Source organism: Copadichromis virginalis, linkage group LG20 (assembly GCF_057382275.1).
Source record: "Copadichromis virginalis isolate Kocher_CV1m ecotype Utaka linkage group LG20, C_Virginalis_male_GT1.1, whole genome shotgun sequence".
In the NCBI taxonomy this organism is placed as follows: Eukaryota; Metazoa; Chordata; class Actinopteri; order Cichliformes; family Cichlidae; genus Copadichromis; species Copadichromis virginalis.
In genome coordinates, this window is record NC_140637.1 from 21,558,714 (window position 1) to 21,585,018 (window position 26,305).

At 42.0% G+C, this 26,305-nt stretch overlaps 1 protein-coding gene across 1 annotated transcript in view; it reads right to left on the reverse strand.

Moving 5' to 3' along the window:
• Window positions 1–26,305, reverse strand: part of plxnd1 (plexin D1) — a 71,597-nt gene that overhangs the window by 6,566 nt on the left and 38,726 nt on the right. Inside the window, exons 14-29 of the mRNA XM_085443855.1 lie at window positions 20,671–20,776; window positions 19,147–19,286; window positions 18,565–18,744; window positions 18,133–18,217; window positions 17,674–17,946; window positions 14,677–14,826; window positions 12,078–12,192; window positions 11,329–11,436; window positions 9,649–9,761; window positions 8,026–8,130; window positions 6,850–6,980; window positions 5,396–5,594; window positions 5,149–5,295; window positions 4,888–5,044; window positions 4,428–4,531; window positions 1,020–1,083 (exon numbers count right to left, since the gene is read on the reverse strand). Of these exons, the coding sequence (XP_085299981.1) occupies window positions 1,020–1,083; window positions 4,428–4,531; window positions 4,888–5,044; window positions 5,149–5,295; window positions 5,396–5,594; window positions 6,850–6,980; window positions 8,026–8,130; window positions 9,649–9,761; window positions 11,329–11,436; window positions 12,078–12,192; window positions 14,677–14,826; window positions 17,674–17,946; window positions 18,133–18,217; window positions 18,565–18,744; window positions 19,147–19,286; window positions 20,671–20,776 (2,177 nt within the window). The remainder of the gene's footprint in view (window positions 1–1,019; window positions 1,084–4,427; window positions 4,532–4,887; window positions 5,045–5,148; window positions 5,296–5,395; window positions 5,595–6,849; window positions 6,981–8,025; window positions 8,131–9,648; window positions 9,762–11,328; window positions 11,437–12,077; window positions 12,193–14,676; window positions 14,827–17,673; window positions 17,947–18,132; window positions 18,218–18,564; window positions 18,745–19,146; window positions 19,287–20,670; window positions 20,777–26,305) is intronic.

Sequence of the window (26,305 nt, forward strand, 5' to 3'; positions counted from 1 at the left end):
AGAAAGATTACGAGTGAAAGGAGAGAGAAAGGAGAGAGATTAGGGGAGACAGACACACAGAGTCTGTGATTGGTTCTGGAGCCGGTGTAATGAGATGGTAATGCTCGGCCAACGCTGAGAAAAAAGCATTAAACCTTTCTGTTTATATATAGATCTAAACACGCTCGTACACAAGCATGTGTACACAGATATGAGTACAAGGACACATGTAGAAGAGTGTTCAAACACGAGTACAGGCACAAAGACAAATGCAGTAAATTACTGTACACACCCCGGCAAAGACAAAAGAGAGGCATTTGTGCAGATACACACACACAAACACCCTCATAGTAAGTGTGGTCTCATTACAGACTTCATAGCTAGAGATGCTCCTGCCCAGCGGGCCTCAGTCCAGACCCTCAACACTGATCACAGGCAGGCAGGACAGTGTTTTCTATTAGCCAGGGAGCACTACACGCTCATAACACCCCATTGATGCTTTGAAGCGGGAGCCAGGTTTGGTCCACATAAGCCTATTTTTGGCCCATTATGAATGAGAACAGAGGCTTTGATGGACACAGCCTGAGCAGAACTAAGCTCTGGTCTGGTACTGATTATGTAAGGTAGACCTTAGACAATGAAAGGACAAGCCATTAAAGGATGTATGTAAACTCATCTGTCAACAGCCATAGCAGTCATTTTGTTCTGGGCTGAGATTGGACAATGGGCAAACTTGTGTCACATTTTCCCCCCAAGGTGACTCACGCTAATGGAATACATCTATAATGTGGAAAAAGCGGCTCTGAATGAAGTTGTAGAATTAGTACGTGTTATGATTTATTAGGTGCAAGTGTGTTTAGATGTGTGCTTTTGGGGACACGAAGGTGTGGGGTTTCACGCGTGTTTACATTAGTGTGTCATGTTCTCGTGATCAGCTACTGTAAGCATGTTCTCTGATGGAGTGGGTGGTTGTATTTATGCAAGTGTGGGCGAGTGTGTGACAAAGAGACAGCGAGTGGGTTTGTTTGAAGGTGGCGTACCTCTCCCCAGGGTGTTCTCTTTCTTGTCTTGCATGCTCATGGCCAGCGATGCCCCCTCTGGGATCTGTGAAGAGGGAGAAGGTGAAAAGAAGGAGGGAGGGAGGAAAGTAGAGGAGAAAGGGCACGGGGTCAGGGGTGAGCGGGGGTGCACCAGAACAGCGTCATTAAGCACGCCCTCGAGGGAGTGTCCCGCTGAGGGCTTTGCATGTGCGTGTGTGTTGGTCTCGCGTGCATCTCGAGAGGTGGCGAGTTTGCGGGAGCCTGGCAGGGCTCATTAAAGTCAGCCCACGGTGAAATGGATTGAACAGCCTCGCCGATGAACCCAGACTGTTAGTACATGCTGAAGCTCACTGCTTTCACAGCTCTGTCCCCATGGCTCAGCTAAGACTAAACAGAGCACTTAACAAGTACAGGTAACAGGTCAAAGGGCGAGAGTCACTGAACTTTTGTTTACTTATGCACAAATGGACATGGACATAAGCAAACATACACACGGCAAGACATTGTTAATGGGAGAAAAGTGCATGACATTTTACTTTTTTCTTATTTTTTATTTTTTTATAAAGGCAGTTTGAAGCTGTAAGTAGCATTGCTGACAGGATGCAAGATTCTTCCCTTTAGCACTTATTAAATTCTTATATGAAAAGCAACGATTGGCTAATTCTCTGCAAACACTGTAATTAAAAATGTTTGTGTCCTTTAATAAATGAAAATGAAATAAGTACATTTTAATAATGCTGTACAAAACAAACTTCTATTTAATTTCCTGTCCTATAGTAAAGCAGTAAATGAGAAACTGTATACATATTAGTGTATTAGTACACAGTATACATTATCAGTTACTCACGCAATGCCTGTCATTACTTTTACTGGTTTATTTAACAAGGACATTAATAATGCACATGAATAAACACTGGTGCAAATGTGCCAGAGTGAGCAAAGAGACTTTTTTTGTGTGTCTGAGATGTTTTCGATAACAGTTTACTAACTTTTGAAAAAAAATAATTTGCAATTTAAAAAGTGGCACACAACTTTTTCAATAACTTTCACAGCAATCATTTACATAGCACTCTGCCAGGCGTCAAATCCAGATAATAGATTCAAACTTTTACTACAACATAAGCCATTTAAGTCCCCATTAAATCAAACATGTGCTTTATTATTGTTATTTCAGTTTGAATGGTTGACCTCCAGTTTAAAACGATTTATGCAGCAGGTCTTTTCACCTTTATCTGTGGAAGAAGAAAAATTTCTTAAATTGCAGTTTAACACTAGGGCAGGGGTGGGCAATTAGTTCTCCGAAGGGCCCACATGAGAAACTGGGACTGTTGTGGAGGGCTGCAACAGTAAGATGAACTCATTTCTGCTCATTATTAATTTTACTTTATATAAGCTTATTGGTTTGGCCCTCAACAACAACGAGTTTCTAATGTGGATCCTTGGGAAAATGAATTGTCCACGCCTGTGTAGGAAATAGGAGTTGGAAGAAACTCCAACCGATCTATCTTCTTCCACTTATCCAGCTGAAGGTTACGACAGGCTGGAGCCTTTCCCACCCTGGACAGGTCGCCAGTCTGTCACAGGGCCTACACATAGAGACAGGCAACCATTCACGCTACACCTACAACCAATTTAGAATGATCAATCACCAATTAACCTGACCTTACTAACTGCATGTCTTTGGACTGTGGGAGGAAGCCGGAGTACCTGGAGAGAGCCAACCGGGACTCAGGAGAACACGTTAACGCCACACAGATGGTGCATTCAAACCCACCACATCACCGTGCTGCCTTCAACTCCAATCCATTTACACTAAATTATGACTCTAGAGCTGAAATCAGCAACTCTTGTTTTTCAATTTAAAGTTTGAAATGATTTAAAACTAAAACAGCTTAAAAGCTTTTACTAAGCATTTACTAGATGGATGTGTCGAGGAAAAGGTTTTTAGGTAGGCCTGCTCCATTAGAGTATTATGCCAAGTTATTGTAGTTTTGTATTTTTTGAGTTTATGTATTTAACTCAGTTTAGTTTGTAGAGTTGATTTTCTTGTTTCAGTTTTATATTTGTTTGAAAATGCTTCACTTAAGTTTTTATTAGTTTGAGTGTTAATTGTAGTCTTTTTTAATTATTATTGAATGAAGGACACACATCAGAGGCATAATTAGGAAAATCAGTACAGACATTATGATAAAAACAGAAAAAAACTCCTTTAAAGCAGTTAACTCGTCGTCTTGTAGACACCCAGAATTTCTATAAGCACATCAATCAAAGCCTCATCCGGCAAATTGTAAAAACTTTTGACAAAACTAACAAATACTAAAACTATTTCTTCTATTATTTTTTTTATTTCAATTTAGTTAAAGCTAAAGTTCACAAAACAGTTTCAGCTAGTTTGATATTTTTTTCAAATGTCTAGTTTTTATGAAAATTTTACTTCACGTTTATTTTCAGCTTTTAGTTTAGTTTTGGTTAACTTCAATAAGGTTGATCCTATGTTGAAATCGCAAAGAGGAGAGCATGGGAGGTTACTGTATTTGTTAGATCTGTGTGTGAAATCAACACAAGCCAGCGTTTAAACCCACTTAATGCAGTGACTCACGAGGACTCCATAATTCAAACAATTAGAGCGCAGCAGCATCAGGCTTCGCTGAATGACATTTAAGTTTGAACTTTCAGAGGAACCTAAAACACTTGTCTCTTCTGACGTGGTTAAATAATAAAAACACTTTTAAGCATAACCCGGCCCTCGAAATGTTGTAAAAATCACGCACTGTTAGTTAACAACTTCTAATTTGAAATAAATTATACTGTTACAGATATCGTATACTGAATTGAGCCATCAACGGTGTGCTAATGCCGCAGTAAACGATTTGTGCAGTCACAAAGAGAAACATGGTGCAGCAGCGAACTCCAGCACAAACAGAAACACCTACAAAAAACGAGAAAAAAAACCCGCCACAGAAACATCTCCCCACCCGGTGACAGCCAGTGACACCTTTTACACGGGATGCTTTTCAGTATGCTGATTTGTCTCCCAGTTAGGATGACGGAGAGAGAGATGCAAGGTAAGACGGAGCCGATCCTGCCAAATGATAAATCCTTGATTCTGCAGCATCAGTCTAACAGACATCAATTCGGGCACCAGATGTGGAGGTGTGGCAATACTTGTCATACTTCCAGAAGCCTACTCTTTCCTTGAAGTGCATTTAAGAGATATATGATGGAGGAGGAATGATTTCCGGGTCAAGGGAAGGAACGAGGACGCAAGAAAGCACAGGCAGGCATAATGAAAAGCACCGCATGCTCCAGTTCACACTCTCAGCATCCCTGCTGTTTATGTTGCAACATGCAGGATATACAAATTCACCAAGGCAACACCCACCACAATGGTCTCTCACAAGCACACACCTGGTAATGGAAGACTGTGTTGAGTTTCTTTCGGCCGTCCTCCATCACTGAGGAGTTGTCTAGATCCTGCAAAAGCTTACTGTTGCTGCCTGAGTCAAACCACTCTGGAGGAAAGAAAAAAGGAGAGACAGCAGCAGCGTTAGACAATTTCCTTCTAAATTTGGAAAAGAATATGCAAGACGGACCGCAGCCGTGCTCTAACTCTCTGTGTCACGACCTGTGGAAATATTCTCGGGCCATTAATCAAATCAGCACTGCAGGGTCCACAGCTTTTGAAAGCAATAACTCTTTGTGATTATGACTGTACACTCTCCTCAATGCATTCTGTCATTTATTACATTGCAGCCTCAGGTTAGTTGAGCTTCATGAGAGGAATTGACCTTTTGCAAAGGAGATTACTATATCTTGGAGGGCTGGGTAGGGGAGAGGATGAAAATAATCAGAGAAAATGTGCTCTTACCCAGGTCGACATCCTCGGCCCGAGGCCACTGGGAGAATGGGAGGTTTTTATAAAAGGCTTCAATGATTTTTTCCTTAACTTGGCAGATCGTGTCTGTGTTCATGACCCTGACAGATAGGGAGTCCATGCCACAGCCCTGGAAGGACACGTTGATGTTCTGCAAAAAAACAAAAACAAAAGCATGGGACGATTTGTAAAAATATGAGTTTGGATCGTCAGCATGACATTGTCAGCATGGCCTAATTAAATGAGATGTCAGACCTGTGGCTTGGCCTCAATATTCTCACGTAGCAGCCACTCCTCATTGAGGGTGTAGCGGGCTTTTCCTGTGATGGCGTCAATTGAGCCCTTGTTGATCTGCTGCTTGATTGCACACAGCAGCAGGAAAAAAGGCTCACCCACTGTTTCCTAAAGAATTTGCGAAAATCAAAGCTGCGGTAATTCCTTTTAATCAAACTTGTGTGAGTCATTAATTACTCTGCTGAGCATGCTTCTTTCCCATCCTCACCTTGAGGTAGCTATACATGCAGATGGACATCCAGTTGGTTAGCATTTTCTCCACTACGGACTCAGTCCGGCGAAGCATTAGTTTGGGGTTTTTGGAAGCCGACGCATCAATCAGGTCCACCAGCAGATCTTTCATGATACTGGTGTAGTACTCCAGCTTGCCATGGAGGGCGATGGTGAGCAAGGACGCCAGACTGCATCTGAAGGGTGAGAAAACAGATTAGCGGCTGAGACAGATGAGCAAAAACAGACTCTGGCAAACATGCCCTGTCAGTGTGCGGTCAGTGGAGATTTAAAAATAGCTACATTAAAAGAAGAACAACAATATTTGGTCCTCCCTTCAGCACCTGTGACAGCAGAGCCAAATAAAGGTTTGATCTAATGCAGGGAGTGTCTGAGTCAGTACCAGGGGTGCAGGGGATTTCCCTAACAAAGCCCCTCTAATCCATCACAAAGAGGCTACATCACTCAGTAAGTGCTGATGTTGTGCTGGGAAAAGGATGTGGTCTTGCCGCTGGAATTTCTCTCTGATTCACAATGACAGCCCAGTTTTAGGACATCAGGAAAAAACAAAACAAGTAACACTGATATATGTCCGTATATTTACAAAGCTGGAGCAAAAGGTTTTCCACAAGCTATATGCAACAGATAGAGAGAAAAACCTACAGCCTTAACCATGGTCTTGTGTCCTGTGAAAAACTCACTATACATTTGTTTTTAGACCACAGCTTCAGTTTTAATGTTAAGACTGATTTTACACTGAATGTTAAATTGGTAAGTCAGAACTTATTTAATAAGTTAAGAAAACGGATGGATGGAAAAAAGGAAGGACTGATAAACTTTGATCTATTAAAAGGATTAAACTTTAATATAAGCTCATTGCAGGCACAACACCGGCGTAATGAAGCCAATACAAAGTGCCAAAAACTAGAGTTCAATGGCCACTTAAGGCTGGCTGCAGAAATGAGTCAATCTCAATACAGTACTATTTTAAAATGCCCATGTTTACACAAGAAAGACGAGCATATGTAAAGTCTGGCACAAAAAACATTTTGGTCTTAGTATGTAATTATTAGGCTGTTATAACTTAAGCATCATTAGAGACTGTTATTTTCTGGTATCTACTATCTACTATTTGTGGTGTTGTCCCTTTTAGGAGGCATAACGTGGAATACTACGTGGCTAAAAATGATGTGTCAGGATAAAAGTATTTAATTTTTATGCTACTTTCCACTTATTAAGTTGTATCTGTGTCTGTGCAGCGCACTCATACATGGAACCTGCTTATTAATCAGCCTTGTTCACCATTCTTCACTTCAGTTGTTTGCGGTGTGGTCTTTCACTTTATCTTATTCAGTATGGCTCTCTGAGAAAAAAATGTTTCCTACCCGTCTACTTGACAGCAGTTTTTCTGTGTGTCGTACAAATGAATGTAGCTGTAAGAGAAGCAGTTACCTGTCCCGCACAGCAAAGTCTTTCTGCTGCTCCAGGGCATGGACGAACGTGATCAGGAAGTGTTTGTTGTTGAGGAGAGTGGAGAACAGAGTGATGCCCTCTTCTATGTTAGGCCTTGTTGTGTTGGTGGCCTGATGACAGAGGGGAGATTAAACAGTTATGTCTCTACATGACTTCACCTTAACTGGATTACACACCTGCTGCGTCCCCCCTAATCTACTTCACCTCCTCTCATCTTGAGTGACCCATCCACCGAACACTTCATCTTTCTATCACATCTCCTCCCCGTGTACCTTCAGGCACCTCCCACTCTGGTTTCCTCCACACTATCTGCACGTCCTGCTCCAGTCTCTTACTGCGTGTGATAGTCTCTAAATGTGCCGAGTCGACTTAATGAGTATGGCCTATCTATGAGTGCGTCTAAAGCAGCCGTGTGATGAAGTCTTCCCTCTGGACTGCAGCCATATGGTGTGGTTTGCAGCCTGACAGAAGGAGAACAGGGGTGTCCATTAAGATAAATGCCCGCCTATGAGATTTATTTGCTGTGACCTGGAAAACACTTCCTGGGAAGACAATGTGGATCCAAGGCACTTCATCACTGTTAGACAGGCTCCCCCGGCTGCCGACCCAAAACTAGCACTGCAGTCTTTACTTTCTCTCGTTGTAATGTGCGCATGCATGTGCTTTCACTTTCACCACACATTCTCACAAAGGTGTGTGAAAATGCACGCCCCCCTCTTTTACTCTCTTTATAAGTCTTGCTCTCGTCCATCCTTACACACACACACACACCTACACACACACACCACCCACTAGAGATCTATTTCATTATAAAGCATACTGTGAATTTGTCCAAGTGCCTGTAGGAAGTGTGTCTACAGCCTGCTATCAACTTAGCGGGAAGCGCGTTCATTAACAAGCTAACATTTGTGTCCTTTGAAACACCTGAATGACATGCATACATAATGCGGGTTCACACAGACAGTACAGTGGCATAATCCAGACACAAACTTCGCAACCACAGGAAGGAAGGGAAAGAAAAATCACAATACGCACAACAACCTTACCACGAAACCTTAATAAGCTTCAGCGTGACCCAGTTGAAAAACAAGAAAGTGAAAAAGCACTTTGGCAGGAGAAAGCCTAACCTAACAACCTAATGGCTTAACCCCTCACCTGCCAATCCTGCAGCAGCGGGTGGGTCTCTGGTAAAGCTCGAGGCCCCAGAGCATCATTCTCGTAGACAGGTTGGACCAGACTTTTCTCGTAATCTGAGCACATCTGAAACACACAATCACACACAGAAAACTGTCATAAAAAGTCTGCTGTAGTCATAAACACCGGAAGATAAACAGGGGAAACAAAAAGAACTGGCTTTTATGCGCTGGCAGTAAGTTTTGAAATCTGGAGGCAAGGGACAGAAATTCTTGAAAAGGTCCCGAATGACCATGAAAAGGAAACATGACACCGTGACACAAAACGTCATGATCCTTAATGGCTTTGGAGACAAAGTGGCCGAGAGCTAAGAGGCAGCCTTTCAACACAGTCTGTCATTTCAGGACAGCCACGTCTGGCTGGCACTCTAACTGTGTCTAAGTCTGCGTCTAACACTGTTTCGTGTGTGTGCGCGTGTGTAATCTCAGACAACCAGAAGCTCTCATGGAAAAACAAGAGCACAAAGGCTCATTTGCTGTCTTAGCAGACAAATATGACAGAACCCAGACTATGATACATGGACCTAATCAAGCTAATGTCACAGACTGGTTTGCTGACCTCCACAGCGACAGCCCTGAGCTTCAGATTTTGGTTGTGGCCATCTCGTTTATTCAAAGCCGGATGTGACGCAAAGGGTTGAGTCTGACTGAGGATGCACACCCGTATGGTAGAAACTTGTATCTGCTTTTTTTTTCCTGAAATGTCACCATAATTTACGGAATTAACATTATGCTGAGTTGCCTTGAAACTAGCGACTGATTATAAATCAAGGGAGAAGTAGGTCATTAAAAAAACCTACTGCACAATCTGGCCTCTTTTTGCAACCATACATTTGCTGGTATATACAAAAAAAATCCAGCTTTATGAGTCTTTGCATCGGCTTCACTTTTCAGACCTGGAGGCTATGGCCAGCTTTTTTATACAGTCTGTGGGAGAAACGATACTGCAGTAGCAACACTGGAATTTATGTTTCCCTCCATGTAGCTTTTCAACACTCTCCTCCTCTCTTTTCCTTCCCAATAAAAAAACAAAAACCAAAAAAAAAAAAAAAAAACACAAAACAGCGTCCACTGTCCACTGAAACCGACATGGCTGTCATTGCGCAAGATCATTTGTACTTGCAAAACAGCGTGGGTGTGTGAGTGGAGAAAAAAAGAAAACGATGTGTCTTTTGAGAGATCGGGGAGAAAGTTTCCATGTCACAGTGCCCGCCATTGTTCTGTCTCCTTGAAAGTCCATGCCTGTGGTTGGAAGACAAAGCCTGCTGAGCTGTGCCCGTCTGCACTGGTGGAAAAACACCCACCCACAGATAGACCCACTTCGGGGTGGATCGCACATCAGAAAAATGCTTACCTATAGAGAACATATTAACTGTCCTGCAGGGTGCCAGACTGAGCTACACCTCACTGGATTTCTGCTCTATGTTTAAAAGTTCCAAGGTGAATTTTTACCCTGCATATTACAAGCAATGACAAATGGGAAATGGGACATGCAGGGCAGAAATATTAAAACCCCAGTGAGAAAAATGGTATTGTCAATGTGCCAGTCGAAATCAGATAACAGGGAATAAATAGGGTTTCTCACCTTGGGGAAGAAGGTGCGTGTGACAAACTGTTTGTACTCCAAAAAGGGGATGCCCTGGCTGCGATTCAGTTCCTTGGTCAGGTCTGTCATGTCGGTCTGGAGTTCTGCAAAGCCTGAAGGCGCAAAAAAGAAAAAAATCCCCCCAAAACAAAACAAATGAGATTGAATCATGGGTACTGTTTGTACACCGTGGTTTCTTCCTGTTTCTGGCTCCTCGAGCTTCATTTGTTGCTAAGTAAAGTAAGCAAGAAATCTGTTTTCAGACTAATCCAGTAACCATCAATTTTCCCATCCTGCTGGAAGACTGGTTGATTTCACAGGAAGCTATTTTAAATCAAACACAGAATTATATCATTTAATTTCCTCCATCTAGTATCATTTTCTGGTTAAATACCAAATCCTAATCCTCTGATCTTTTTCCCCTCTCATCCTTTCTCCCTGCCAAACTGTGCAGCCCGTCACGACACGCAGGCAAATATTTACCAAACAACAATCAGAGCAGCCAAATCCAGTCTGAGGCTTTTATCCAAAACATGTGTACAGATCGAGGTTTACATGCAGTAACAGCATCAGCGTGTCCAGATGCTGACTCGAATCTGCATGGCAATGTTGTAGCCACTTTATTGGCTAGCATGTACCAGCAGAGGATAATGTTCACATGTAATGACACGCCAGAGATCTCTTTATAGAAAAGTGCATCCTGTTGCAGGATGAGAGACGTATTTGGGTTACAATGGCTGTTTCTTCAGACTGTGTTTGTGCAGAAAGAAGAGAATACTAGACCAGAGGGATTTAAAACATATTTCATTACACCGCCAGGTTATTTATCCTCCTGCTCGCTAAAGCATCGTCTGAATCAGTTCACACTGTCAGCTCCAGATTATAAGCAGCAGGCCTGAATACCAAACCTCCCCTCTGCCTCACTCTTCAGACAAATATCATGACACTCCCATTTGTGTAACCTGGAATATGTCAATTACCCATCTTCTTTAACCCTCTCCCCCTTTCGCCTGCTTTTATCACATCTTCTCAGCAAAAGTATCCAGTGCTTTGTTCACACTCACCCTGAACTCTGCCACAAATTTATCTGTGTCCTCTGACAAAATAACCTCTCCTCTCCTCCTCTCCCTCCCACGCTTCTGCTTCTCCTCAAGCTTGCGGCCCTCACTCCCGCTCCTATCGCTTCCTCCCTCCATTTTTCTTTCTCTATCCGTCCCCCCTATCTCCACACAATAAATCTGGGTGCTCAGATGTGGAGTGGCCTTCATACTGCTTTGGTCTAATGCCCTAGACACGCACACACACAGACACAAAACCAAACACAAACTCAAAGGTCTCGTTCCTATAGGGCAGAGGGAGCAGAGGCGATGTGGTCACTCAGTGTGTCTGTCTGTGACTGATCATTTGGCAGAGACTATGTTTTATGAGTCACGCTTACTAGGCACAGATCTGTCCACTGTTGTTTCTTTCTCGCACTTCAGACTAGAAAACCTCAAAAACAAATATACTTTTCTGCTCGCACGCGCACACAAACACAGATATACACAAACAAGTGTGGTCAACATTTCTGTCTTCATGCAAACTTATTTTTTTTTCAAAATCGCTATCAAAAGTGACTTTGATAACAAAGTTTGTACTGGTGCGCTCATGTGTGTGTGTGTGATGTTCTTATAAACACACCTTTACGGATCTCCTCTCTGATCTGGGACTCCATCTCCTCCATTTGGAGTAGCGTTTTCTGCCAGTAGCGTTCTGCCCTTCGGCTCTTTGTGCAGTACACTACCAGAGCTGAGAAAAAAAAAAAAAAAAAAAACACAAAAGAGTGAGAAAAATACAATGCAACTAATTTACAAAACAACTGCTGTTATCACACACTGTCAACTTCCTGGAAATAATAACAGGGTCAAAATGGGACTGAGAGATTTTCGAATGGATGAAATTATTTTCGTGTTTTTTTAGCTTTTATGAGCTCGTGGAAAAGACTTTGTGCCAATGTTTTTCACAGTGAGAACACGGGACGTTAAAATGATTTACGCACTAATATTTCAACATTTATGTCACACCCACAAAGTCTGGCAAGAAAAGAAAGGAGGTTGGCTTTTTTTTTTTGTTTTTTTTTTTTAATATCTGAGAACAGATTCATACCGGGACACTGTGTGAAAATCCACACTAACACCAATTTTCACCCATACACCTGCCCCAGAGACACACTCAAAGATTACAGTGTATACACACACATAAGCACACAGATGGAGTAAACGGTAAGAGGAACACTGTGGTCTTTGTGCAATGGATACTGAAGAGGAATGAAGGGAGGCGCAGGAATCTATGACCCCCGAATTCCTTTTATCTATTTCCCATCTGGAGCACGCATTGCTATAACAGGCATACATCCATCACGTTCTGGTAAGTATGTGTACACAACTTACCCACAGTGCACAGCAGCAGCAGCACACAGCACACCACAATGGATACCACGATGGCCATCTCGCTGCCGCCGAGCTGCACTGTGGCAACTTTGCGTCGAAAGTTCCCCACTTGCACCTAAAAAGAAAAAGGAAATGACAAATGAAACTGGGTCAAGCTCCTTCAAAAATCGGCCTCCTCCATTGTTCTGTTTTAAGTTTTCCCTTCTCCTTCTATGGATTTTTCTAACAGCGTGACTGTCAACTATATCGCCTCAAGCCCAACATTTACTTTTGTGTTCTTAGAAGCTTATTTAACGATATAAAACATTAAATTCAAAATAAAAAACTTTCAGCTCGTAATCACTGCAAATAAAAATATACTCCCCAAAAAACAAGCTACCTATTCTATAATTATCTGACAATATGTGCATTTTAATATAACGCTTAAATGATCCCATCTCCATCTCACTAGTCCAGAAATTTGATAAAAATGCCCCAGCTGTCAGATCTTTTGAGTTAGATGTTGCAAAAAGCCAACTCTAAAGCTGTGCAAGCATGTTGAAATCCTAGCAGATGCACTTAGAGTAGTGGGAATATGAGCAAATGATGTGTAAAGATAATTATAGCAGCCCAAATGAGATAAAATAAAGGGATTGTTTAAAATGGTTTGCACTGATGAAGGAAGAGTGGCGAGAATTAAACCCCACTTCCTGGATAGTTGGCTAGGAAATGAATGGCTGGAGTCAAATTGTTGTCCCTTTTCCTGCACTACATTGTAACCCAGTAAGGTAATATCCAAAAAGGCAAAAAGAAAAAGTTGAAGGCAGAAGTTTGCAGAACACACAGTAATGAGCAGTAGATGCATTAAAACTTTTCTTTGTAACACAGAGTGAGTAGAGTGCAACAGAAGCAGTTCTTAATGAGAACACAAGTTGCTGCAAACATGCACAAGCACATCATTTTTTTCTCCATAGGCACAGGTGCACATATGCAGAAAAAAAAAATTACACACTGTAGATTTTGAAAAATGGTCTCTCGCTGCAACGAGTCACCCAGTTCAGTCTAACCCAGATGTGACAAGAAAAGAACTTTCACTTCTGCCTTCTGATTAGTCAGCAGGGTCTCTCTGGTCCCTGCTCACATCATTCCCGCTCCTTCCCCAATCTGAACATATTTAATGAAAAGAGACGGAGATAAAAAAGCCTCCAATCCTCAGACCAAATCCTTCTTACAGTGGTCTTACTCTAACGGGGGGAAGCTGGCTCACCGGGCTCCCTCATTTTCACATTCCCTCTTGCTCTTTCTGTTCCAGACATTTATTTACTCAGACCAGCCAGAGGAGGCCTTCTTCCAGAGGTTGCAACAGCCAGGCCTGGTGTAATGGAGGGGAAAATGCCATTGTTCCATGTTCCTGTTTCGCTTGGGGTACAAAAACACTGCTTCCCCACATCCACTTCTGCAGCACTTCAGAGCCAAGCACAACACAGGCGTGCAAAAATAGATCTTCCACCAAAAGTAAGTGAAGTAACACAAATGGCCATGAGCTATGCGTCACCCCAACATGTATGCATTTATTCAAATGTGCCAGCACAAAGGAAAATGTACTTGCACTCTGTATTTATGCCCCTGTCAAATGCGCTTGCAAATCATCCTCAGTGCTCGTGTGCAGGAAGCAGACAGCCCACCCATTTGTGTTATGACATCTTATCTGACCCTTGCCCTGACTTTATGTGTTTGCTAATTGCCAGTGTTTATTCTGAGACATCCTGAGAGACAGATGGGGGTGGAGGTTTGCTTGAGCAAGCCACAGGTACACAAGGAGAGACAGACAGAGAAGGAAGGAGAGGCTTTACTTCTATTTTTGTGTCAAAGTGGGGAAACGCTTCTTACAGTTCACCTCAACCGTGGCAGAGAACGACTAACATATGTTTTCTGAGCTATTTCAGCAAACCACTCGCAGTTTGGCTCATATTTAAATATAGATGAATGCTTTCCCCCTTAATAGAGCCCTATCGAAACAGACCAGAACGGATATCTACAGATGGGGAAGAGAGATGGGTAGGAAAAAGAGGGTCTGGTTTTATCAGGACTGCTCAGGGCTTAGCCATGTCTTGATTAGGGCATTTAATGGAGAATGAAAGAACCAGGAAACAAAAAACAAAGACACAAGTGAAGAGTGAGATCATCGCTGACTCAGAAGTTTTTGGGATCAGTGTGAGCAGTCTGTGCAATATATGATAGAAGAACTGATAAAAGATTAAAGACATGAACAACAGTTGGCAAACACATAACTATTTGTTGTGGCACAGAATGACGACTAACCACCCCCAACTGACTACTATTTCATGATGGAATGAGGAGCGACTACAACCCATTTATAATGCATGTAGAGCGGCACACTCACAAATGACTTGCAGAGCACGCATTCAGATTTTTGCAGATAAAATCCGTTTCAGTGTGCATCACAGGTGGTACAGATTCTGACTAAATGCTTGGCTTGAATACCGTGTAATATTTGGTTGAAACTCTAAAATTATCGAGGTCCAGGCAGCAATATTTTCAGCACAAGTCTGAATTGTATATTTGCATGTTATAGTGTTTTACAAGGTTTAATACTTACAAAGACAGGAAGCTCCCTTTCGCTGGAGCTGGATAGTCCGTTGATAGTGCAGTGGAACAGCTGGTCATTGTGAAAAGTGATGTTGCAGGGATAGGAGCCAATCATCACTGAGTATTCCTCCGGCATCAGCTCCAGATCGCTTGGTACTTTCTGTGCCAGAAACGAATAAAAACAGCCGTCAGCCGGTCAGGAGTAAGATAGCAGAGGGGCCTACTTCGAACAAGCGCAGATAACATTCACGAAGAGATTTACCCCACACATACGTGCAGACACATAGGCATTCTAGTGTGCACGCACAGAAACCGAGCCGTGGCAGGCCTGTCATGCAGCTGTCATGCAGAGAAAGGCAGCGGGAAACTCATCCAGTTTGGGCTAGAGTTCAGCTCGAAGCACAAAACATTCCCACTCCCCCTCTCACATGGCCAGAAAAGTTTCTACAAACAAACCCGATCACGGTCATCCCTGTCTGAGCCCAGAATAACATTCTCAGGGCCTTTACAGAAGCCTTTTGAAATAAGATGCATGGACAATGTTTTCCAATCAGTCTAACTCTGCTGCTTCCATTAAAGCCCGGAATTTCACTGCTTAAATAGATGCTCGTCTGATTTTACACATGAAGTGTGATTTCACTGACTCAGGAGGTGTAGCACTTAGCTTATTTAAAAAGCAGCACAATATCTTCCGAGGATCTAGTGAAGGATTTTTAAATGCTTAAAAATTTATAGTAGGGATCAGGAGAACTCACTTTACAGATGGTGGGCACTGAGTTTGAAAGATTTTTATCAGGCATGACAGAAATGAAAGATGTCCTTCACTTCCAATATGGTAATTTCTTGATTTTGAAGCTTGTCCCGTGTTAGGACCTAAGGCTCAGATCACTTGCACAATGCTAATTACATGTTAATCTTCATTACTTCTTCTTCTTCTTGTTTTGGCTGGTGTCTTTAAAAGTCACCATAGTGGATCATCTTCCTCTTGCACAGCAATCCCCTGCATGTTGCCCTACAGTACATCCATGAACCTCCTCTGAGGTCTTTTTTCAACATTCTTTGTTCAGTTTACCCACTATTACTCCTCCATCTCAACATTCCTGCTCAATCTGACCTGTCCCTAATTATTCCCATTATTTAGTAGAGTCTCTCACATATCGTCAAAATATCTGAAACTCTTAGACTAAAGTACCCTTTTTAACATGTATAACATAAAATCTAGTTGTCTGTTCAAGGGTCACGGTGGTTAAGCGGTTAGCATTTTTACTTCAGGTTCGACCCAGGCCGGGTCTCTTCTGCAGGTTCTGCCCATGTTTTGGTTCCTCCCCTACCAAAATCATAATGGGTCCGTGCTGTCTATGTTGGCCCAGAAGACTCATGCAAAATAAATTCTTAATCTGAAATATTTTACTAATCAGTTAATTAAGGGTTAATGAGTAATGCAAGAAACGTCATTCCACCAGAGTTCAATAATAGTTTTTCTAGTCAGGAATGTAGAAACTTCAGTACACAAAGATCAGACACAGATGATTAAATCGGCTGTAAAAAGTCTAGCTGCATTACTTCAAGTACTTTATTTGAAAGTAGAGATCCAGTCAGGAACAGTCAGGAACGAACTGTAATCTTGCCACAGTGAGCTTTACTGTGAAACAACAAAGAAGAATTTTAATATTCATCTTTGGGCACTAACTCCAAGGTTTGTGTATGATTGCATGACTCCTTGTGTTTCTTGTGGTTTTACTTTTTACTGTGTCACAGCCTTCTCTGTAATTAATTTGCTATGTACAGTGTTATTATTACTAATAATAGACTAACCTACAAACAGAGAGACGTACAAACATATGAGCCTTTTTGTATGAAATGGCAATTTCCCTTCAATATAAGAATGACAAGTGAGGAAGTATGCGTGTGTTTATCCCCAGCGTGCTTCCTTGTTTTGATTACACCCTTAGGACACTGTTCTGTCCCCACTGCAGATTGCAGCCCCCTGGGTCTCTGTCAACAAATGCTTCCTTGAACAAACACAACACACACACATCATACACAGACACAAAAAGCATCAAGCTATCACACCAATATGTTTGAGCATATTCTAAGAAATAGATTTTTATAACCCCAATATGCACAAGATTTTCACACGGAAACTAATAGAAAAGGCCAAAACAATGGATTCAACAGGCCGAAAACAGAATAAAGGATAACAAAACCCACCCACATTCCAGCTCAGGTTCTTAATATAGGCTGGCTGGCTAACAAGCTCCCTATTAAACAAACACATTTCTCTTCAGCCTCTCTCTCCCATTCAGCTCCACCACGAGTGGAATCCATCTTCCTAAATCAAACAGGAAACAACAAATGAGTCGACCATGTAGATGGGCTGAACCCGGCACACACCGACACATAAAGAGGAAGCTGCGTCGTGTTCAAACTTTCCTGTCTGCGCTGTTAGTATGTGCATTTTTTTACGGTGTCACAGCCAGAAACCCTCTAGGGTGATGAATTCATGCAGACAGGTGCTTAGATCAGCCAGAACGTGGAACATGGGACCTCCAACTAAACAAAGCCCCCCTTCCCCCTTAGACCTGCAACATTAGAAGTCAACACATTACAGGGGACAGAGCCTTTGAAGTGTTTTATATGCTTCTGGTTTATGTGAATATGAATAAAGAAACAGTCAGCTCTGTCGGCTCATAACAGTGGGGGCATTCAGGTTTACAGCAGTGATGCTTTTGAAACCACAAAACAAGCCAGAAAATAGCATCACTAGTTCAAGGAGTAGAGTAAGTATTTCATTTTTTTCAAAGCTCGCCACATAACAACATAAAAGGCCTGATGTCTTCTGATGGTACCTTTAAGTCTGACCAGCTTTTTGATGAAATAAAGTTAAAATGCAAATTATTTGTGTGGAAATGTCTGTAGGGACTGGCAGACTTCTGGGGATTTCTGAGGATCTTTTTGTAGACCAGCACAAAGTGAAGCATGAAAGTGATTGAACAGTGTCGCTCACATTGATGATGAGTGTCAGCTGCTCCCCTGAATGGTGTTTGATTAGCTTCTCCTTGTTGGCGGTGAAGAACTGAGGATCCTCCACATATTCCAAGGGAAAGTGACCTATGTGAGGTTCCTCCTCTTCTTCTTCGTCATCGGTATCAGACGAGAAAGGCGGCCTGTCATTCGTGTAAAGGACTCCATTCAGCAAGAACTGCACTGAGGTCGGCTGGGATTGGTTGGATGGAGGAGAGCGGCAGGCAATTGTGGAGGGGGTGAGGACTTCACACTGCTGTAGAAGGACCAGAGAGGACAACAGTTACTTACTTTGAACCAATAATTTATTTGTGTCTGCATGTTTATGACTACATCACAGGAGAAAATAATTATTTTCTAGTGAATCCCAAGATCCCACACATCTGACTATCTGACTGAAAGCGTCAAGCAAAATAAATGAGGAAATAATTAGGATACTCACTGAATGTCCAATTCCCACCACCTGCATGGTGACACTCTGTACCAGATCAAAACCCTGGCCTGTCACTGTGATGTTCCTGCCACCACTGTGACACACACACAACAGAGAGTCACATCTCAGCTGCGACAAAAAAATGTGTCAAATTCATACTGACATGCAAATACTTTGGGACCCTTCTCCAACACGAGACAGAGACAGGACAAGATAATAAAGCACACCAGTTTGAATACACTGAAAAGCCTCACATGTCCTCAAAAACATGCCACTGCCCTGTCACACTGAAGCTGTGCAATTTAGAGAACAATAGGAAGAAGACACTGAGGACAATATTACAGTAATGACTTATGCCTGTGACTGGGAATGCGAGGAGAACTCCAAAGTATTGCATGTGGAGATTTTTAATCCTTGAGATGTGTGTGGTGGTATACGTACCTGCGGAAGCTCATTTTGGGGTGGATGGAGGTGATAGTGGGGTTCCTCTCATAGGTGTATGTGGTGCTAAGCTCTGGACCCTCACAAGTTTTGTTCTCAAACTCTACACACACTGTTACTGGGTCAGTGTGTGCCTGTGAGGCAGGAGGCATGATGCATTCAATTGTTCGAGCTGTTTTCCTAATAAAAGAAAGAAAAGAAAAACAGGTAAACGGTGTAACCTCAGAACTTGCAATGTCTACAACTGTTTAATCCCCAAAATACTTCCAATTACAATTGAAGTCATATTGGCAGAGTTGCACAGAAGTCAAAAATCTGTTTTGGAAAGCATTAGGGATACAGGTAAAGGTGCTGAATTTTATGCCGGCTTCACTGTGCAGCCTGAATAAATAATTACTGTGTAGCTGCATTTGTTATCAGCTACAGAAAAGGGCGCTATTAATATGGGCAAAGCAAAGAAAGCTATTTAAATCCTTTGTGGTTTATTGGTAAGCATTCAAAGTCACAGAGAGTTTAGAACCACTTGAAATTTGGCCAGCTTAACAAAAGTTGCAGAAACTGCTTGACGAAAGTCGCACTCACTTAGTGATAATGCATTCCTGTGTTGTGTTGACCTTGACTTTAACCTCAGATCCAATGTTAAGGTGTTCCCCATTGATGGTCACTTTGGTTCCTCCAGCACGCAAGCCCCGCTCCGGCTCCATGGACAGTAGCTTTGGGATCTGCATGCAGAGGAAAGATATGGGACACTACTAACAAGAAATCACATTTATCAGTAGAAATCTGACAGCTTCTGTCACTGGAAAAGACAGGCTTAGTAAAGACTGCGTTTGTGCTCTATGATGCCTTTCTTGACAACAAATAAAATCTTTCCTTATCCTTTGAGGTTTAAATATTACGTCTTTACAGATGGGCTGAGACAGCTGCTGACTATAACAATAAATTAGTGAGGAAAACTGTGAAGACAGCCCACGCTGCAGTATATTAAAGTGCTGCTGAAGCCAACAGGCATTTAAGACCCAAGTAGCAGGACAGCTGTACTGTACTGCGGGTAAGAAGCAATAATGTTCATGCATACGCATGAGAAACTTCATGCACACGTAATCATACATGCACAAAAGCACCTACACACAAATAAAAAGCCTCCTTGGGCGAAGATGAATATCCCTGTCCGGCTCTGCAGCTACCAGCATCAGCATTCCTGCTCTTTTCAAACTTTTTATCCCCGCTGTGAACCTCGCCTCCAGGGAAACCTCTTATCCTCACTGACAGGATTCACTTCCTCAGTGCACAGGGATGGAGCAGACCTATTGTGTATTTTTGTTTAGGAGGGGGCGTAAGGAGGCAGATGTTTCCGTCAAGAGGTTTGAGGAAGGAGATGCGGTAGAGGCACATATCCTGTCTCCAGAACTGCTTCCCCTTTCTCTCACATCTTCTCCTGCAGTAAAACACCTCCCGACACTGACCAGTTCTGAGATGGATAAGGAAGCTCAGGAGGAGGTCCAACAACAGTCCTTACTATGTTTGTCGTTCTAGATTTTAAAAAAATCCTTATGTATCAAGAAGGGTTTCAAGATTGGGATGATTTCTCTGTGGGATGACTCACAAGGAGATCTGTTTGTAGAAGCTCCAGGCATGACAGCTCGTTCCAGCACTGGATTGTAAAAAAAATTCTTTGTCTATAAACAAAGAGAAACAAATGGCTTACATGGGTATTTCCACTGGGTGAATACTCTTAGAGACTGAGAGACTGTGTGGGTTGAGGTCAATTAACACAATGCTGGCCAGCTCGCCTCGTCCGGTGATGAATTCAGAGCAAGGGGACATTCCAACAATCACCATATTTGTTTTTTCTGGCATTCAATGCTGAATGACAATGGTGCTTAGCTTACAGCTCACATGGATGTTTGAAGATTCCCACACACTAGCATTCCTCTGAATCATAAAACGCATCTGTTAACACTTAACTGACACACATGGGGAGGCTTTCCCAGTGGGGAAGGAGCAAAAAAAAAAAAAGGAGCATAGATGAAGAGTGTGGAGGAAGAGGCAGATAGAACAGAAAGCAAAAACCAGCAGGAGGGTGGATATCTGGAGAATACTCACTAAATATGAGAAGGTCTCCTTTGACTTCCCCATCCCACTCTGCTCCACATCCACTTGGACAATATCGCTCCTGTTATCTGCAGCCCTCCCAGTGACACACACCAGCCTGGGGACAGAACACCACAACAGAGGATCAGTTAATAAAAGAGAACAATATGAATAACAAGCAAAAAAAAAAAAAATGATGCTCACAATTTTAAATCAATAAACTCATTTGAAAAAAAAAAAAGGAGTCGCTCAACTCAAATTGCAAGTGAGGGAAACCAATATAAGAATGAAAAAGGAGATCTCGACCTGCTAAACAAAGACACATAATTAATCTTGGGGAATAGTGTTATGAACTAATTCATCAATGCCCATTGCATTTACATAAGGGAATCCAATAAAGCCCTGGGATATCAGATATTAGGGGAAGTAAAGTTCAAAGCTCCTTAGACCAGATGTGTCTAACCACAGAGGAGATTAAGAAGCTGCCGTGGCTTGTACTCTTACCTCCTGGCTGTGATTATACCCTGTGCCATCAGTGCACACTCTACAGAGACGTCTCATATTAATGACATGGTGGTGTACTGAGGCACAGAGACCTACTGTTCTGGGACCTCACTGGGATAAATGTACCAAAGGGGGAACACAACCTTTATCGCCTCAAATGATCTCCTTCCAGCTTGACACCCTGTCGGTTTATTTAGTCAGGTGCCTGCTGCTACAGTGGTTATAAATTCTCAGCTAGCGATATATGATTGACAGAGGAGACCCATGGAATTTACATAAGTGCAGGAGCTGTGCTTAGTGTGGGAGGACCTGGCAGGACACACAGTAGATGCGGCTGGGCTGGGTCGGTCTAGGCTTGGCTGAGGTCAAGCTGTCGGGGCTTTCTAAATATCAAGCCTTAAACAAAGTGACATGTATTCTAGCATATAACAACCCTAATTAAAACAAATTTTCCCTTTTTTCATAAGCCAGAATAGGTGTTAAAAGGAAACTAAAATAACCTGCAGTACCAACCATCTGTTGATAGCAGGGTCTACATTCATGCTCATTAATTACAGAAGCATCAGGTAAAGAATGCCATTACACTCAAATTACACTCCTCTCAGTTATGTGGCATGAGGGCAGAAGTGCACCTGTTTGGGAAAAAATGCATCGCTTCACATGCTCTAAATTAGAGAGGAAAGAAAAACAAGGACAAACAAAATGAAACATGACTATTCACAGGATCAAGCCTGAGGGAAATAAGAGAAATTGGAGCCTGAATCAGTCTCAACTTGCAGGGTAGCTTCAGGCTGGGAACTAAACTGTTATCAAAACTGTACATCATATCATATGATGTTTGCTATTGAACCATAATGTTGAGGATAATTCTGCACAGCAAAGACACAAAGTCATTTTTTCCTGTGAACTACAACACAAGGGGTTTTCTCAGCAGATAGATGCTATGATGAAGTCAGCCTGTACCATTTAAACTGAAACTAGGTGTGTCTCATAGTTTCAGGAAAGAGTTTAGAATCTTTCATAATCCGAACATGTCAAAAACATTTTAACATTGCCTTCAAACCTGCTCAATCTAAGCTGTCCCTCATCATTCCCATTATTTTTTAGTGCCTCTCACATATTCTAAAACTATATTTAATCCTGAGATGAAATTACCCCTTATAATGTCTATAACATCAGGTTAAGTTGCTTTTTCAAGGGTTAGACAGCATGGTGGCCTCTCTACCTTTGTCTCTGAACCACTCAGTTTGAGCCATCCCGCTCTCATTTCTAATCCTGTATATCCTGGTCACTCCCAATGAAAATCTTAACCTTTCTTAACCGATTCAGTTCTGCCACCTTCAGCTCCTCCTGTTCTTTTGTTATTACTACCATCTTATAACCACACATCATAGCGGGTCTCACTGCCTTCTTGGAAACCTTCCCATTTACTCTGGCTGCTATCCTTCTTTTACAAATCACCCCTGACACTCGTCACCACCCACTCCACCCTGCCTGAACTCTCTTCTTCACCTGTCTTGTACACTGTCCATTGCTTTGGATCCTCTCATTGAACACACTCTGTAATATTTGACTTCACACTGATAAAACACTGTAAAAAAACACCAACAAAATCTTCACATTGGAGAACCTGGAGCCAGGAAACTGCTGCCATTTTTGTTTACAAAAATTTATTTAAACAATTAACAGAATTATCAAAACAGATGTTGAATAATTTGGAATAATTTCCTGTTGATTGACTAATCAATGCAGCTCCACTCGAAGTATATAACAATAACTTCTTATGGCATAATTAAATTTCCACCAATTAACTCAGATGAATTATTTTTAATCTTCTGCTAAATTAGACTCTTGCCAGTTACGAGACAATTAACTTCTCAGAGCTAGTGTGGCAGCAGTGACAGTACTTGCTATATATCCCACAGTGCCAAATGAAACAGTGCAGAAGAAAACTATGCAGCCTCCCGCATACACAATGCATGTTGCAACACTTCCATGTTTAATTTTTAGATATGTACCAACGTGTCCAATGTTCCATCGATGTGCAATCAGATAAAAAAGCATAGAAGTAGACTTTTGTAAGATATGCAGATAATGTGGTGTGTGCATGAGGGTGTATGCTGGACGTGATGTTGATGTGGTGTGATTCTACTCAAAGGACAGGCAGACTCCCTGCAGGAGCGCACAGGGCCTGGGCTGACCCCTGCTCTATATTCCAGCATTGCCCCACTGTGGAGATATTACAGTCGGGAGGGCAACATTTGTTCTAGCACTGAGATGTCTCTAATCATTTCCCTCGAGTGGCTGCAAAATCATCAACAATCCAGTCCGTATGTGTCTGAATACAAGTGTTTTCTGGGGCCGAGCTAAATGGACACAGCGACGGCCACTCAAGGTTCGTATGAAAATGATGAAAAGGAAGGGCAGCATGGAGGACCTGAGCCAAACATCAAGTGAAGCACTTCAATAAATGAGGTGTGCTTAGACTGACTGTGCCATTAATTAACATGTTGACACTGGGTGAGAAGAGCATAGCCTCTCCAGTGCTGCACATTTTCCTTTTGGCACACAGATGTGAACTTTCACCTTTCAGCACACGGGCAGACACCTGTCTCAACAGTCGTGGTAAATGAGGTCACATGCACAGGTGTGTGTATGCTGATGAGTAGGCTGTGTATATGAAGAGAGCAATACTGACGGCTGGCAAGGTCTTATGAATGAGGGGAATTTGAAGCAGACCTTCCTGCTTCAGGGGTGTGGTGTGAATAGCTTTACATTGTACCTCAAAATTAAGTTGTGAAGGTGATGAGACAGGATCACTAATCAATCACCGGAGTGCCCCACAAGGAAGAAGTAGAAAAATGTCTGGTTTCGCATGCCTGCGCGTGTCTGTGCAAGTCAAATGCGCTGACACTGTCAGACGCACTGATGTGTTATGATTTGTCAGTGCCACTTCCAGCAATGACGACGTGCTGTCACAACAACCAGCCTTTGGAGCCAATAAGGAATGACAACATGGGATGAGCTCACCCCGGAGTGAAACGTGATTCGTTGTTTTCTACATGTGTGGTTTGGGGGGAATGTGTCAGGCAGTTGGAGTGACAGGTAAGACCCGCAGGTCACCCTAGAACTGGTCTTAATACAATGATTGGCTTCAGTGGAGCAAGACCAGATAAACAGTTCCATTCAGGGAACATTACAGATACGGAATGAAAGTTCGGATGTAATTGTCGAGTTACTGACTTTTCACTGAGTTCTGCTAGAGTCGGAGTCGGGCTCCTTCTGTCTCCATGGTGACAATGTGACGGTTCCTGAGCTTTGGAAGGATGGTGATGGAGCCATTTAAAATGAGAAGTGTGCTGCATAATAATATTTGTGAAAATTAGCCTCATGAATGCATGAAAACTGAGCCACACGTGGACAGTGGGTATTTTAATTTCATGATTGGTGGGCCTATATAAAGCAGATCTAATCACTGTCACAGATCTCTGTGATGGTGATTAATTAACAAGAGGAAGTTTATAAACTGCCCCCTCTTGGATTGTCTTTAAATAAAAGTTGGTCAAGCACAAAATAAAAAGTATGGATTTCCTCTGCTGCCCTTGATGGTCTATTTCTGTTTCTTTTCTTTGTAGCACGCCAAATAATAGACCATTTTCCACCTGACCTCCTAGACGTTAGAACTAGGGTTATCTGGCCTGGGATCAAAAACTTTTACGTTGCTTTCATTTATACATTTGGCATGTATACAATGAATCCATCACTTTCATATGCTCTGGCTAATCTGTCGGTATCTAGAAATTTAAAACATTTTGCAGAAGAAAAGATAAAACCATTTTCAGTGCATTCTTTTTTCTGAGAATTTGAGGCTCAGGTGTAATTTATATTTCTAGTTGTCGCTAAAATGGCTTCGAGCCTTTATAAACACCTGGAGATCTGCTGGGCAAACAGTTTCTAACTCGTCACCGTGAGATTACCTACATTTCTTTCTTTTTTAAAAAACTTTTGTCCTATTGTGCAAAATTCTTAAGTCTGCCCTTATTTCTTAACATTTTGCTTCCAAGGAACCAAACTATAATGTAATGTTTTTAGCAGGCTTTGTGAAGTCTTCTCTTTACCCATTAGCTGCTGTTTATTCATTTTAACACTGACCTATGAGACATTCAAGCATAAAAAAGCAAAGAGCCTATTTTAAATTGTGTCTTCAGACACTCTGTTACAAGAACTTGGTTGTAAAAATGATTTTTTTTGTCAATTTTTTAAAATTTGAGCTTACAATAATATTGAAGGTAACACAATTTGACAGGCAAAAAAATAATACATTTTCAAGAACAAGCTGATTTCTAAAGCGACGTTAGACAGAAATTATCTGGAAGTATCTGAGAGTGATGTACAGCGTTTCCTTAAAAAATCTGAAGAAACTGAACAAGTAGAGAACAACAGAAGAAGTATCAGGCCTGCAAAATGATTTACAGCAGATGAGCAGCATCTGAAAGTCATGTTCTCAAGAAATAGAAAAAAAAAACAGGACCCAAGAGATGCATCTGGACTTTCAGTTCATTAAGCTACTGTTTGCTGAAGCCTCTCCGGAGGTATACTAGACTGAAAATCAGTGCAACAAATCTCATGAAGCCCATAAGACCGGTTCCAAATCTGAAATTTGGTTCAAATTGTCAAAAATATGTATGGAGGAAGTCAGGAGAGGGGCTCTGTCGTGGTTTAGCCTGTATTTCAGCCAGTAGTGTTACTTACAAAAGTAATCCAAAGAACAGCTTTGGATGTCTTTAAGGAACTATTGGGAACTATTCCTGAAACCATTGAAAAAAATATCAGGAAACTTGCTTAAGAGAGTTTAGGCTGTGGGGGAGCAAAAACATGCTTGTCTCTGGAGTCTTGGACAAAATCAGAATACCTGAAGAGAACCCATGCAAGCACAGAAAGAAAATGTAAACTTTACATACAAAAAGCACCAGCCCAGTCCATCGCAGGGCCAACACAGAGATAGAGACGTGCTAGAGACTTTGTTTCTAATAAGACATTTGCATTCTCATGTGTACCTATAACAGGTGATGTTTAAAAATGTTTGATGTTGCAGTCGATGTCTGTTTAGATAAATATGCTTACATGAATATTCTTTCCCACC